We start from the raw sequence: 17,088 nt of genomic DNA on the forward strand, positions 1-17,088 counted from the left end.
AGCAAAGAGGGAAACAGACAAGAGATAGAGACACAGACTTGGATTGATATAGTTAGAAAGTCCACCCTAAAGCCTATGGAGTTCAGATGAAGTAGTATCAGTCGTTTAAGTCAGTTGTTCTCAAACATTGTCATGTCAAGGACCCCCAAATGAAGTTGTTTAAACTATTCCTAATTTGGGGACCTCCTGGGACCCTTTGAGAACCAGTGGTTTAGGTCACACTGCTTGTGGTGTAATTTGAGATGAATCACAGTTAGTCACCATGGCTATTAACTACAGCCTTTCGTTTAAACATTTACATATTGATCATCGCCATGTCTCCTGTGAACTGTTAGCCTGACAGTTATAGTAGGCTATTTGACGTCTGGTAAACAATTTTCTCCATCTGTTAATTTACGTAAAATATGCTTTCGAGTCAGTTGCTATTCCTGTAGCACACATTACATCGGAGAACACAACACTCATACAATACAAACAACTCGAATACAAACACTCTCATACAAACTGAAAAGTGTTACTTAGAAACTATGCGAGACTAACTAAAATCCAGCAATGACAGAACACAAAGCATGATCTGAGAATCAGGATAATCAAGGAATAGGGGAGGGGAATGGCAGAGGGGAATAGGAGAGGCAGAGTTACTGACCATGACACATTAGTTATTTGATGTTCATTTCTATCTCCCATTTACAGTACTAAAGGTTCGAGCCGCTACGCAGCCCTAACACCTACGTCGCACTGCCGATCAGACCAATATGTCTAAGTCATAGTGTCGGGGCTTCATCAGAGTAACCGTTGTTCCCGTCTGTCTGTGTCTGTTTTATGCCCATATATGGAGAAGTCTGTTTCTGTCTGTCTACCTGTGTCCCTTTTATGCCCATATATGGAGACATCTGTATCTGTCAGTCCTTGTCCCTTTTATGCCCATATTGTATATGGAGATCCATGATGTCATCAGTATATGCCCATAGATGGGCATGCTGATATGCCCATATAAGGAGATCTCTGTACCTGTCAGTCCTTGTCCCTTTTATGCCCAGATATGGAGATTCCTGAAGTCATCAGTTAATGCCCATATGGACATGCCCTATTTTGTGCCAATAATATGGAGCTGACTCGTGGTTTGTTTATGGTTATGTTGTCATAGTGACGTGGCCCTGGTTTGTTTATGGCTGAGTCAGAATGACTCAGCCATCAGAGGTCCGCCCGCCGCCCGGCCCGCCCTCCCATTAGCCAACTTTAATTTAGGATATTGCCCTTTATGTTTTTGTGTAGGCCTATTTGTATGTATTTGGGTCACACACACACACACACACACACACACACACACACACACACACACACACACACACACACACACACACACACACACACACGCACACGTCTTGTATGTATATTTTGTATAAGTAATTATTATTTTTTCTATATACAGAGACTATACACTCACATATCTTGTGTAACACCCATGATCGAGCATCAACCTGTTGGAACTGGGAGAATTTCGTGCCCACTCTCTGAGTGTTGTGATTGTCTGCTTGATCGGTATATCCTTAATTCACCGCCAAAGTTTTTTCATAATAAAATCACCCACTGCCAGGGTTTTTATCATTTTTTTATAGAAACAATGTGAATTATTTGTCCGTTTATTTTTTAACATTGAAGTGAATGGATTTTTTTTTTATTTTTTTTTATTAATTCGTTAGGGTTAGGGTTATAAATGTATACTAAAAAATTAGAGAAACTTTTTAGGAATTCAAAAACAGAATAAAAGAAAATAATTAAAAGGGGAGAATTCTCCCCTTTGGCGGTTGAGACCATTGACTGAAAAGGGGAGAATTCTCCCCTTTGGCGGTGAGTGTGTTAACAGAGGCTAACTATCCACCTTTGGAATAGGCCTATATAGACACACATACATACTGTAGGCTACACACTGTATATACCTATACATACATATTATGCATTCCATAACAGACAGATATGTAGGAAAGAGAGGGGGGGGGGTGGGGGGGGGGGGGGCGTAATCGGCAATGCAGGGTGACTCATTATTATTTTTTATACTTTGTCTTTATTGAAGGTTTACATTGACATGATTACACAAAATCACAGTAAGGGTGACTCATTCTTGATCTAACACAGTCGGTACACTGTCAAATCTGTGCAGTATTTGGTTACATTTGTACATTGTCAGAGTTAAATGAACACTCAGGATTTTACTGTGTAAAGATGGATGTCATTGATTGATTGAATACTTTATTAGCAGCTTGACAACAGTACAGCAGAACAGCAAAAACAATGGCAAAAGTATGCACAAAAAAGCTGTGTGTGTGTGTGTGTGTGTGTGTGTGTGTGTGTGTGTGTGTGTGTGTGTGTGTGTGTGTGTGTGTGTTTGTGTTTGTGGGGGGGGGGGGGTTCTTGATTCCATTGTGGTCCATAAAAATCAACATCAGCACTGAAACAATAAGGACAGAGAAGAAAGACAGGAGACGACTGGTAAGAGCAAAAGAGGGAGACGAGGGACATGTGAATACTTGATGATATAACGATTAGTTGTGATGGGTTTTTGTTTTTTATTTCATTGCCATGGAATGCCAGAGTGGATGGATTCAGCATGCTGTGCTGTAGGCCTAGATTGTGGTGACAATGTCGAGTTACAGTACAGTCATCTCTAATTACGCATTTGGAATGAATCATTGTCTTAACGTGGTCAATTGAAAGGGAGCCAGTCTGTTACACCACAGCATACAACTCGGTGTCATGTTTATTTGAATTTAATGGATTCCAGAAGTCCATTTTCATTTCGTTTCACTCCACTATTCAGTCTGAAAGCCCTCTCAGTGTAACCTCCTGTCACCAGACTTTCCACCTCGGAGGAAAGCTGGTATTCGTTATTAAATGGCCCGTGTGATCCGGTCTAGGCCACGCCTACTGAAACAAAAACGGGTAAAAACCCTGTGGTTCCGGGTGCTCCCGACCGGATCAGAAACCCGAAAATGGTATTGATCCCAGGCTACTCTCAGTGAAGCCGTTTTCTGAGATGGAGTGTCGCCAAAGTGGGACTCTTTGGCGATTGGTTCACACTGGATCATCTCCATCCCCATTGGGCCGGATAGACTTTCAACCGAGAAAACCCTGCCTTTGAGACCCCTGAGTGGCCAGAATATTCTTTTAAATGGCGTGGCTAGCGATTCAGGAGCTGGAGCCAGGCTACTCCAGAAGTGTACTCTCACTCTCTCTCTCTCTCTCTCTCTCTCTCTCTCTCTCTCTCTCTCTCTCTCTCTCTCTCTCTCTCTCTCTCTCTCTCTCTCTCTCTCACACACACACAATCACACACACGTAAGTCAAGTCAAGTCATCTTCATTTATAAAGCACATTTAAAAACAACAGACCCAAAGTGCTTTCCACAAGTACTGTAAACACACACAAAGACATTATCATTGGACCTTATCATTATGTATATATCTAAGTTTCTGTTTGAAGTAGACATAAAATTGTTCCAGGACTTCTAAAGTTGTAATTGATCAATAGAGGGAATGTTTTCATCCATGGCACCCCTAAATTACATTGTTACTTTTCAGCACCTATGGTGCGGTGGAGAGCTGCCTTTACCATTAATGGCATATTTGACTACTTTGACAGTTTACATAACAGTATGATAGGCTTTAACTATGGGTATCATTATGATTAATACTATATTCTTATTATTCTTATAAGATGATGATGGTGACCACAACATTCAAATGAACGCACACAGTTGAAAGCATACAATCGCTCTCTTTCATTTTGTGATTTCAATGTCCTAAAATATTCATTGTCTTGGACTTGTATCCTGGATGGCTAAGAGACTTGAGAGAATATCCGTTTAGGTTAGAACTGATTGAAAATAACGTTGTGTGTGTTTAAACTCATATAAAATAGTTTCAAAAGTGTTATTGGGAAATTTCAAAGCACTCGGAAATTTCAAAGCACTCGGTGGGGAGGAATCAATTGGCATAACGACAAAATTGAAAGAAAAAATTGGGAAATTCCAATTAGCCTATTAGAAAAGTATTCCGTAGCACACCTTGGACTGGTGTCACAGGCCCACTTTGAGAAACCCTGATTTAGATATGAATAACTGACCATTTTTTGTAGGTTTGACATACGCATATGGCTACATACTGTATTAGCATTGGCTTGTGAAAGTAAATGAACGTAAAAGTAAAACTATTCACATTTAAAATGATTAATCAATACCAACCAGCTATTTTTTGCTATTTATTTTTGTTAAATATAGTTGTCACTGGCAGGTTCAAAATCTGTTTCTTTGCTGCTTTTCTAACTCCTCATGACTAATCACTATGGTTTCTGAATTACTGGCCATCAGTATTGGCTCCAAATTACAATGAGTTGTCTTTCAGTGTTGGATGTGCTGTTCATAGGTCAGTGTGTAATAGTCATCCAATTGCAATAAATTGCAAATGTATCATAGGTCGAAGTATAAACTAGGCTTAAAGGTAAACGTTTTTTGTTAAAAGCTTTAAAATACATTTTCAGGTGGGTTGCCAATCATCAGTCAATCAGGAAAGAGTACCCATTTATCAGCTTACATTTTATAGTGTTCCAGTTCCAATTTTGTCTGCTCATTTCTTTGTGTCATCACTACCAATTTCACTTGTTTAATCTGTATCCTGTGCGAGTCCTCTCCTGATTGGATAAAATAGGTATCCCGACCTGAAAATGCATTTTCTGCTTACGAAAGAGCTGGAGAGACATTCTATATCAATGAGTACTATCAGAGTATGGAGCCATTTAACACTTATTTTAACAAAAAAATATCACTTGCCCGACCTTTAAGGTAAAAAAAATGAAAGAAATAAAGTTTCCTGCTGCTGACCTTCTGTCTTTTGTGTCTTCTTCTCTCTCCAGCTTCCTGTGGTACAGCAGACGTGACCCCTGACCTGGCCCAGCCATCTACTGTCTCTGATGTTTCAGCAGCTGCCCTTCCCTCCCTCCCTCTCCCCTCTGTCCCTTCGTCACTCCTTGTGCTAGTCGGTCCATCCATCCGTTGTCCTTCCGTCTGTCCATGGACCGGCCGTGACTCCGGAGCGGAGGGCGAACGAAAGGAGGCAAAGGAGACGCAGAGAACTGCAGAGGAAAAGCTGAAACAGAAAAAAAAAGAAGCTGGATTCGTCCAGACGGCAGCATTCCGAACCACTCCTGATCATTGTCCTTCATCCCCCTCACCCTCCTCCTCCGATGGAGAACTAGAGGCGACTCAATCAAGGCAGAGAGGAGAAGAGGAGACCAATAGAGGAACAAGAACGCAAACACATTAACACCAGACCTCCGCCCCCAACTGCAGAGAAGAAAGTGTTCACCCAAGACCTCATACACTTCACTTTTGAGTGAAAAGAGTGAGAACGTCAGAGAGTTTGTGTGTGTGTGTGTGTGTGTGTGTGTGTGTGTGTGTGTGTGTGTGTGTGTGAGTGCGTGCGTGCGTGTGCGTGCGTGCGTGCGTGCGTGTGTGCGTGCAAGTGAGCGAGTGAGAGAGAGTGTGGGCTGTGCGTTTGACAGATGAGATACACAAGCAGCCCTTCACCAGCCAAACCACAGGGGGAGTGACTTTGATAGGACCACAACTAGAGAGGAGGAGTGAACAAGAGAGCCCGTCAGCATGTCGACGACAGCCACTATGGGGGAGAATGCGAACAGTGCGGTGGAGTTCTACCCCAAGGGGAAAAGGGGAGGTGGAGGGCGGGCGGATGGGAATCCCACGGGGGGAGAGTTCGGGGTCACGGTGAAGGACCTACGTGAGCTGATGGAGCTGCGCGGGGAGGAAGCCATTCAGACCATCCAGGAGAACTATGGCGACACGGAGGGCCTCTGCCAGAGAATACAGTCCAATACCACTGAAGGTGAGTAGACACTGGTGGATGTTGTAAATAGATGGATGGGTTGGTGATTGGCGGATGCCGGATCGGCGGATGGGAAGGTTGGTAAAGTAGAATGATGGATGAATGGACAGACGAATGGATGGATGGATGAGAAATGAATGAACAAATGGAGGCAGAGAAGAAAATGTACAATTCTGTTTTCTTTTGAAAGGGATGGAAAAGTGTGGTGGGTGTGGCTTATTTGGAATGGATTATCTGTGACTTTGGACATGACTCTGACCGTTTTTTAACTATGACTTTATAAGGGTCTGAGTGCATAATTAAACTGTGTTCAGCAGAGTGCAGACCTCCGCCAAGCCGTGCCATGCAGCCAAACCATATCCCCTTTTAGAAAAGATTTCATCATGGTTTAAAATACCAAGTTGTATATTAGAGTATTTGTATTTATAAATGTACTATATGTGAAAACTAAAAGTGTATACTTGCGTGTGTGTGGCCCTAATAGTCAACCGACTAGTCATTGCCGGTTGACTATCAGGTTGACATTCCAACAAATCGACCCAAAGTAATTTGTGCCGACTGCCAAACAAATGCAATTCAGAAGTTATGCACAGTCTTGTGACAGGCCACGTAGACCACCATGACCCCTTTTGGCCAATCAGCATGAAAAGTTAATCAGTTCGTCCTTGCCCCATGACAAACCTTTCTTCAAAGGTTCGCAGAGTTGCATGAATCTGTTTAGTAGAGTAGATGGACAGGTTGATGGTGGATTTGATGTTATCAGCCATGCGAACTGTTTCGGCAGAATCAAACTGTGCTTCACATGCTGATGTGCAGGGAAAGGTGGACTGACTAATGTGTGCTTGAGTTTCTGGCCTGGTTTTCTCCACCAGGAGATCATACGTTCAGCTCTGTGTGTATGAGTCTGTGTGTGTGTGTGTGTGTGTGTGTGTGTGTGTGTGTGTGTGTGTGTGTGTGTGTGTGTGTGTGTGTGTGTGTGTGTGTGTGTGTGTCTGTGTCTGTGTGTGTGTGTGTGTGTGTGTGTGTGTGTGTGTGTGTCTGTTTGTCCGCAGCTAATCTCACATACTACTCAGCGTCATATTTCTTGGGCATGCTGACAGCAGGCCAAGGACCTCAATTATCTCGAATATATTCTTAAAATCGTATATAATAATCGTATAATCTTTTTTTTATAATTGCAGAGTAATTATACATCCAGACTATGGGATAAGCTTCCCTCAAGGCTATGAGCCTATCAGACATGCAAGTTAGCTGGTGCAAGCCGCCATTAAATGAACGGTAACCAGAAGAGTGGGCACCTGAGATGTCTGGGCAGCTCTTAAATTGGAATTGTTTTCCCAAAATGTAAAAAATAAAAATGTAAATGTATGCTTTGGAAAATGGTCTGAAATAATGTTAAAAAGGTGGTGCCATGGTTTTGCACTTTTTCTGTTTTTCATGTGTCTATGAGATTGCTAGAACTTCATTAAGCCCCCTGGTGGTGTTTTTATGGTGTTTTATGCCTTCTCTGACTATTGAGTTTCTACCTGGAGGCTGAAACCTTGAGGGTCAAACGTGCCAATAGAAAAACAGCCCTTTAGTGACATAGTAAAAATATACCCTCCCCCTCATTATCATAACACAACAGGTGTGGGCATGAGGAGGAGGAGGGACTAGGACAGGTGGGTGGTGCTAAGGTGGTGGAGGAGGTACTAAGGTGAGAACCAGGTATACTTAATGAACTGGAGGCGTGTCCACATAAAACATAATTTTAACAATTTCTGTACACTTTTTTGAAAAAATCTTCCTCCTAGTATAACCATAATACCTGGTGATTATGTTTTAGGGGGGGGGAAATCACTGAAAATCACGGCACCCCGTCTTTAAGTATACGTGATTTGAACTAGCTTGAATATTAACATTTAAGGCCTAATATTTCAACAATTGCTTCAAAATCCATGGATACCCGGTCATTATGTCATAAACAATAAGTTGAAGGGTAAATTTAGGTCTGATAATGATGTACTCTGCATGTTCATGATTTGTTCTACTGAGCGCACCTTTCCAGCTAGATAGTTATCCTCTCCCTCTATGTAGAGTGGCATTTGTTTTATTTTTTAAACGTTTTTTATCTTGTTTTCCAAGGTGAACTATCTATCTCTCATATCTATCTGATACGATACCTTTTAATATACAAACATTGTACAGATGTGTAATTTCTAACGTCTATAAAACGTGGAGGTCTATTTCCTGCTAGCGTGTTTAGAAATAACATGACAATATGGACATGATACTGAATATGTATTTGGTTGATAAACATCATTTAAGTTACACACTTTAAGTCATATCATCAAGTTCTATAGTGCACCTTTGTATTTACACCAAATGCAAGCACACACGCACGCACGCACGCACGCACGCACGCACATACAGATACACACACACACACACACACACACACACACACACACACACACACACACACACACACACACACTACACACACGCACACACACCACACTTTGTCAACTAATGTGTAACCTAGCAACACGCCAACACTACAGCTAAGAGAGATGTTGGCTGGGGTGGGGGGGAGAGAGAGAGAGCGAGAGTGAGAGAGAATGAACTGATGACAGATACTGTATGTATGTATATGAAATGGGGGGAAAAAGTGTGTATGAATGTGTCTATACATCTTGACCATATATGTATATACCGTATGAGATATTTGTGCATTTGTAGGTTATAGTCAGTGTCTGTGTGTGTGGGGGGGGGGGGGGGGAGGACAGAGAGGGAGGTGGGTAGACTGAGAGACAGAGTTGATTGGTGTATGGTTACAGCAAGTCTGTGTTGAGTGTTGCTAATTTGATACAGACCTCCACAGACCAAGCACGCACACCCACACGCGAGTGCGCATGCACAGACACAGGCACACGCACGCAGGTAAATAAACCACAGTATACTGTGCAGATTCAGTACACAGACAAATCCCAGTGTTCATTTAACTACAAAGACTGTACAGATGAACCAAATAGACCTGTAACCAAATGGACCGGCTTGCGATAGGCCTTGCAGATCATGCCGTGGGAATTCTTCGTCAATTAAATTACTCATTCAAAGTTCTTGCATGTAAGCCAGTTTATCAACCAAACCAATTCACCACATGAACCCTAGCTTCGGCAAACATTTGCGAAAAATAGCTGATCTACAAGCTCACAACGTGTCCCATTGCAACATGTTGTGAGCTTGTAGATCAGCTTTTGTGGGGGGTAGAACTTTCATGTTCTACTCCCGATTCGAACCCAGGTCTCCTGCACAAGTGCAGAAATGTTACCTCTGAGCTAATAGAGCCTGCCTGCTTGCTCTGGGGAGAAATGTAATTTTTACCTTCAGCCAGTCAACCAGTCGTGTCAAACCAGACACAGGATTTAACCCATTAAGACCTGAGGCCGATTCTACAAATGTCTACAAATGTCTCCTGAAAAAACCTATGTTGCTATATCAGTGGTGCTCAAACTTTTTCATGTGAAGGACCCCCAAAATTATATGTATTTGACCGCCGACCCCCCCCCCCCCCCATCTCAAAATATTTTGTTCAAGGGACCCCCAAGAAGCAAAGATTTGAGTTAAAAATGTTCAATCCAAAAATATGTACATTCAAAGATTTGCACAAATGTTCACGATAAAAAAGAAAATAGCAGATCGAAGTATTCGATTCAATATAATAATTATATTGTATGAACATACTTTACCACACAGATAGGAAGAAATTACATTGTATTCACTCCAAAAAGTTACATACCGTAGTACAGCTTTAACTAAGTGAAAAATTTACAATTGTTACACTCTATTCCAGTGTATACACATCAATTCAAAACGCCACACAGAGCTACACACTGTATACAGTGGGGTGCGACACGCAGTCCTGACTCGCGTAAACAGGACTCACACTGAACAACAGAAATATGATACGCGGAGCGGAGTGGACAATCAATCGGCTACACCAATACGGAGAACGAGATCCCACACACGCGCGCGCACATGTTCACCGATATGGATACCCCAGCACTGCAGTATAAGACCATTATACACACATTCAAGATAGATAGAAAGGAGGAGGAGAAATGATGATGAGAGAGAGTGGTGGTGGTGGTGGAGGGGCGAGGGGGGTGAGGAAAAGCTAGAACAGCTTGCCGCATTGTCAAGGACACATCAAGGGGAGATTGAGAGAGGGAGAACGAGAGAGAGAGAGAGAAAGAGAGATGGAGAGGGGGGGGGGTGCAAAATGTGAGAGATAGTGGAAAAAGGAGCAAGGCGAGCATGGAGGGACAGATGAAGGGAAACCGAGGGAGAGGAACGGAGAGATGGAGTGTACTGAAGGCGGGATGCGGCGAGCTCGGATTACTTAACATAGGGTCACTTGTTCTCTTTCTTTCTATCTCTCTTTCCGTGTCTCTCTCCACTTTCTGAAGCCTGTCAAAGCTGTCATATTGCTACACAAAGTCCCCAGAAACACTGGCAATGACGGATGACTCCATGCAGTCAAGCATGGAGTCATCCTAGGATGATGTCTCAGAGTACACACACATACACCACACACATACACAAACGCACGCACGCACACACGCACACATGCACACATGCACACATGCACACATGCACACATGCACACATGCACAGAACACATTCACACAGGGATGCTGAGACTGCCACTGAACTTGGCCAACCATGGCCTGTGAATTGCCATTCCTCCTCGCCGACAGCCAATCGCAAATTAGTCCAGCTCCAAAGTCCAGAGCTGTGGAGGAGTGACATCACCTGTTGCTGGGCAGAATCTCCCAGGGGCAGGAAGGAAGCCCAGGACCTGATATTGTCATCTCCATGGAAACTGACTCAACGCAGGGGTGAGGTGGTAAGGGGGAGTGAGGGTAAAGACGGAAGGAGATAAGGTGAGGGGTCTTGAGTTGAGGAGAGACGCGAGAGTGAACTAAGAGCTGGTTGTTGAAGTAAAAAAAAATAGTTGTGAGGGAGGTTTCTTTTCTTCATGTTGGTAAACGTACATTTTCAGTTATATTGAGCTTGTAAGAGCTTTGGCCTGCCTTTGGTAAGTCTGTGAGTGAGTCAGTGTGTTTCTCTGTGTGTGTGATAATATCATAAAACAATGTGTATCTTCTGGCATACAGTATACATTGGCAATTGTACTGTAAAAACTCTATCTATCTATCTATCTATCTATCTATCTATCTATCTATCTATCTATCTATCTATCTACTACTGACTATCTGTCTGTCTGTCTGTCTGTCTGTCTGTCTGTCTGTCTGTCTGTCTGTCTGTCTGTCTGTCTGTCTGTCTGTCTGTCTGTCTGTCTGTCTGTCCGTCCCAGGTCTGAGTGGGGACCCAGCAGACCTGGAACGAAGGGTCCAGGCGTTTGGCCAGAACTTCATTCCACCAAAGCAGCCCAAGACGTTCCTGGAGCTGGTGTGGGAGGCCCTGCAGGATGTCACGCTCATCATCCTGGAGATCGCTGCCATCGTCTCCCTGGGCCTCTCTCTCTACCAGCCTCCTGGGGAAGAGAGTGAGGGTGAGAGAAAGAGGGAGCCACGGATGGATGGAGGAGCAGGAGGGAAAGCCTTGGGGAGGAGGTTGGATACCAGCTTTCCATTCACAAACAAGTGAATGGAAAGTCTAAATGCCTTTGAGGCCGTGCTGCTCCTTACACCCAAACAGCTACTTCTGCTGAAGGGTGACACTAGAGGAAAGGCCATAGATTCACCAAAATCAGTAGGATGCATCCTGCAATCTGCAATTAGATTATGAGATATTTTGTGTGAGTGCATGTGGCGCTAGAAATATTCACTGAATATTTAAGGTTCATCTTCAAGGAGCATGAATGTGTTTCATGCCAATCCCACGCATTACATTTTGAGATTTCTTTTGTGCAAGTGGAAATACTGTCCTATGGGTGGGGCTCATCAAAATCAGTAGGGTTCATCCTCTTGGGAGCATGAAGGTGCATCGTAAATTCCATAGCAATCCAGCCACTAGATTTCAATCTATCTTGCTTGGGACCAAAGTGTTGGACTGACAGAATGACCAACATTGCATACAAATTCAAGGTGAAAATAGCAGATCTACAAGCTCCCAACGCCTCAATATATTTTAAGTGATATTTTTTGTTTAAAACAAAACTTTTTGTGTGTGTGTGTGTGTGTGTGTGTGTGTGTGTGTGTGTGTGTGTGTGTGTGTGTGTGTGTGTATGATAAGGTTAAAGCTCTATATTCTGATAGCAATCTATAGAGTGTTTGTTCAGTAACAGGGGTCTCTCCATCTCTCCAACTCTTTAATAAGCTCTTTGATAAGGTGGGTTGCCAGAGCTTGTATTTTATAGTTTCAGTTTAAATGTTGTCTGCTCATGTCTGTCATTGCTTCCAATTTCACTTGTTTATCCATCATGTATAAGTTCTCTCTCCTGATTGGATAACATTGGGACTGAACAAAAACTCTGTATTAATGATAACAGAATCAGAATACAGCTATTTAAAGCTTATTTTAACAAAGAAACATCACTTACGCTACTGTACCTTTAACCCTCGCACCCCTATGTTGGGCAAATTCTCAAAAATAAAATGTTTTATATAATTGTTATTATTATTATTTTAATATTCTAAACTAAACAATTTCAAAGAATTTCCAAACATTATTTAAAGTCATACTTTTTCAATTAAACTATTTAAGCTATTTTCATATAATCTTTCACTTGTCTATTTTCCACAATAACCATTCCATATAAATGTTTTTGACAACTTCTTTGACTACACAATTTTTATAACACCAGAAATGTACTGGAAATGTATTTACTAATGTATTTTACAGTTAATAAATAGTACTGTTAATGACAACTTGTTGCATTCCAAAATAACCTTGGGTGCTAGGCTCCTGCAGCATTCCTTTTTGAGTGGTACTTCCAGCATTCCTTTTTGAGTGGTACTTCCATATAGACAAATGCTGTAATGACAACAGAGCTATCTATACAAGAGGTGTTGCCAAAAAGACAACTAAAATGATTTTTTTAAACTTGCTTTTGGAAGTACTTTTCTGGTATTCATTCTACCATAAGAAGAGTGCTGTGTGGAAATAATACTCTAATACTGTAGCTCTAAGTTTAGATCATAGGTTTGAAAAATATCAATAATTTTCAAACTGAATTATTCAAAAGTAGAACACACATGAATGAGGGAGGAGAGAGGAGAAGCAGAATGCTGATATAATCTCAAGCAGCCTCTATCTGTCTAGATGTGAAATCAACTGTCCTGTCTGTCTGTCTGTCTGTCTGTCTATCTGTCTGTCTGTCTGTCTTCTGTCTGTCTGTCTGTCTGTCTGTCTGTCTGTCTGTCCGCATCCGTCTGTCTGTCTGTCTCCCCAGGGTGTGGGAACGTGGAAGGGGGTGCGGAGGACGAGGGCGAGGCGGAGGCCGGTTGGATTGAGGGTGCGGCCATCTTGCTCTCGGTGGTGTGTGTAGTGTTGGTCACAGCATTCAACGACTGGTCCAAGGAGAAGCAGTTCCGGGGTCTGCAGAGCCGGATTGAGCAGGAGCAGAAGTTCGCTGTGGTACGCAAAGGAAACGTCATTCAGATCCCCGTGTCGGACCTGGTGGTGGGAGACATGGCCCAAGTCAAATACGGTAGGAAGTGGAACTGGATGACCAGCATATGTTCTGTTTACTCTAGCAGTGTTTCCCAAACTGGGGGTCGGGACCCCATGGGGGTCCCCAAATTATTTTTGGGGGTCCCCAGATGATTATCTTAATGTGCAACATTGTTTTCTCACTCAAAAGTAAACAAACCAACACACAGTATTTTTTACACAGGGTATCTTCACATTTCTAAAGTGACAATTTAATGTCACTTTATGTTAAAAACACATGTTAAAAAACACATCGGGTGCCAGAATTTTATTAAACAGATTACGTTCGGTGCCATAAATCTCACCGTTGCGCTGCGCTGCGCTGCGCTGCGCTGTTTAAGACTCCGCGACGAGCAAATCCATGTAAACAATGCATGCGTGCACGGTGCACGATGGTCCTGGCTAACACCTGGAACGATAACATCTCTCAAGCGAGTCACAATGGGGGAGGGATCGTGCATCGAAAATGACTCGTTTTCCCCACCGCTACAGAGGTTTTTATCAAGGCGATAGAACGGAATCGCAGCCTGAAAAGTTTGGGAACCCTTGTACTACAGAAATACATTCTAGGGTTGGATGTTCACCAGGTCAGGACCTGTCAGACCTGATTAAGGTCCAACTTGAAGTGTTGCCTATAATGGTACTTATATAAGATATTATGTCCATAAGAGACACCCATACATGCCCTGTCACCTGTAATAGTATTTTTTACTAATACTACTATTAATAATGAGTGGGTTACCCACGCTACCATTTTAACCACATGAGCGTGCGTACCTTATCCTGGGGTGAACATTCGGCTAAAATCGACTGTGGGCTATTTTTGGCAACGCGATTTTTGGTGTAGAGGGAAAACAGGAGAGGACCAAGAATAGACCCCTGGGGGACCCTGATCAATGCAGTATATAGGATTTATTTTAACTGGTTAAGATCAAATGATAATCTTACTCTGATCTCACCATCTTTTTCCAGGGGACCTGTTGCCAGCCGATGGTGTCTTGGTCCAGGGCAACGATCTGCAAATAGATGAGAGCTCCCTCACCGGAGAGTCTGACCACGTCAGAAAGTCTGCAGACAAGGACCCCATGCTCCTCTCAGGTTGGTTCTCCCGTCAATGATTTGGGTTTTCCAATCAATCATTTTCCACAATTATTTTGTTGCTTGATATTACAGGTGATAATAGTATTTGGTGTCAGGAAGTGCCTTGTATAAACTGTGTTTAGGGTCTGTGCACAGTATACATTAAAATTTTACTTAGCCTGACCGAACCCAACATAACCAAACCTAGACTAACTTCCCCACTTAAGCCATATATTATTAGTTCATCATATATAGCCTCGCAAGCCAAACTGTTGCTTCCCACAATTTTCAAATGCTTCCGTCATACATTCTGGAGCACGGAAGCTCTGAAAATGATCAAGCGATAAAGCGGATGTGACACCTCCTTCCCACTTCCGTTTAGTCAAACATTTCAACATTTTCTGACTTGTTTTTAAATGGTGAAATCTTTTTTTTAAATCTTTGAAGATTTCTGAAAAAGTTCACCTATAATGACATGACCCAAAATAGGTTGAAAGTGGTTAACCAAAGTTGGCCAAGTTAACCAAACCTGAGTCTAAGTGAGTAACCTTGGGAACCAACCAACAGAGTTGAAATAGGGGCTCGCTCCGTTCACTCACACACTGACCCAAAAAAGAAAGTCCATCCCCCATTCCCCCAGCCATGATGTACAAGTACACCCCCTGACAATGACACTAGTATGTCGCAGGGGCTTTCCCCCAATTCCCCTTAATGCTGAGGGCCACACAGGGAGGCATTGGGTCCCATTTGTAGAGTCTTTGGTATGACCCGGCCCTGGGGATTGACCTCCGACCCCGACCCTCCCAATCGTAGGGCGGACACTCTTACTGCAGCTGGTATGAATAAACCTGAGCGTATACGCGTATGTGTTTAGGTACCCATGTGATGGAGGGCTCGGGGAGGATGCTGGTGACCGCCGTGGAGTCAACTCTCAGACGGGCATCATTTTCACACTGCTGGGTGCCGGAGAGCCAGAGGAGGAAGAAAAGAAAGAAAAGAAAGGTGAGAAAGACAGGAAATCTGGGTAATACTCTCCAATACCACACATTTATTTTTGATAATACACAGTAAAAATCTGTTCATTTAAGGGGTGTTAAACATAATTACTAAATAATGTAATGAACTCTCAGGACTTCACTGTGCATCTAGATTATTTGTATCTGTAGAATGGGTGGTATATTTGTGTGTGCTATGACAAAATGGTTCATCCATCATTCACGCTGCATACTGAATTGAAAACGTGAGTGAGCGAGCCAGAAGGGGGAGACATCTTTTGCATCGAAGAGTTCCGGGTAGCTTGTCTGCAGCGATCGTTTTCAATCTGCCTGCGTTTCACGTTGTTGTATAGATTTTACATTTGGTAATGCATCGCTAGGATAAATGGCTGTGTTCTCCAAGTGGGACAGACGGAAGGAGAACTGACTAAGAGGCCTTATCTGAACGTGCACAAGGTGCCGACAGAGCGGGCTGACATTTAGATACTGACTCTCTCCTCACATGTCTCCACCATCCTCCCATGAATACTGCACTGGTCTCCCAAATGTCCTAGTCAGTAGACACGCACTTACACACACACAAACTGCGTGCGTTGCGTGCGTGCGTGCGTGCGTGCGTGCGTGCGTGCGTGCGTGCGTGCGTGCGTGCGTGATAGAGAGAGAGAGAGAGAAAGAGAGTGTATGTGCACATGCCTGACTGATTTAAAATAAGAGCTTCAACAAACACACCACACACACAAACACACACACACACACACACACTCCCTCTGTCCTTATTTCACACTTTCTCTGTCCCGCCCTCTCTGCCTGCTCTCTCTCTCACCCCCTTACCCTCTCTGTCTGTTTCTCTCTCTCACCCTTTCTCTCTCTCAATGCAACACAAATGATTTTATACCCCTCTTTCTCTATCACTCTTGTCATCTTCTTTCCTCTCCTCTGCTTTCCGATCTCTGCTGCAACCCCCCCATCAATCTGAGAATGAGGCTGCAAATTGAATAAATGTTTTGAATGTGCAAGAGAGAGAGAGAGTGTGCGTGCGTGCGTGAGTGAGTGAGTGAGAGAGAGAGAGAGAGAAGAGAGAGAGAGAGAGAGAGAGAGAGAGAGAGAGAGAGAGAGAGAGAGAGAGAGAGAGAGAGAGAGAGAGAGAAGAGAGAGAGGAGAGAGAGAGAGAGAGAGAGGAGAGAGAGAGAGAGAGAGAGAGAGAGAGAGAGAGAGAGAGAGAGAGAGAGAGAGAGAGAGAGAGAGAGATTCAGGGAAGAGGGTGTTGGTTGGTTCACAGGACGAGGCATTAGCCTTTGTTTTGGAAGTCATCATGGCCAGAGTGGAGATGCAGACCAGCATCAGCAAGCAGTAGTGGTGGTGGTTGTTATAAAAGGCACTTAAAGGTTGATGCCATTACTGGTGCACTCACTCCCATCCATACCTATACCGCAGCACTTGTTGCCCACGTGCAGGGG

At 43.3% G+C, this 17,088-nt stretch overlaps 1 protein-coding gene across 1 annotated transcript in view; it reads left to right on the forward strand.

Moving 5' to 3' along the window:
• Positions 1-5,653: 5,653 nt before the first annotated feature.
• Positions 5,654-17,088, forward strand: part of atp2b3b (ATPase plasma membrane Ca2+ transporting 3b) — a gene marked incomplete at its 5' end in the record, with an annotated part of 41,627 nt that continues 30,192 nt past the window's right edge. Inside the window, 6 exon segments of the mRNA XM_080444097.1 lie at positions 5,654-5,894; positions 11,257-11,454; positions 13,297-13,554; positions 14,529-14,654; positions 15,511-15,552; positions 15,555-15,638. Of these exon segments, the coding sequence (XP_080300223.1) occupies positions 5,654-5,894; positions 11,257-11,454; positions 13,297-13,554; positions 14,529-14,654; positions 15,511-15,552; positions 15,555-15,638 (949 nt within the window).

The sequence above is a fragment of the Gymnoscopelus braueri genome, assembly GCF_963280865.1.
Source record: "Gymnoscopelus braueri genome assembly, chromosome: 12".
Lineage (NCBI taxonomy): Eukaryota > Metazoa > Chordata > Actinopteri > Myctophiformes > Myctophidae > Gymnoscopelus > Gymnoscopelus braueri.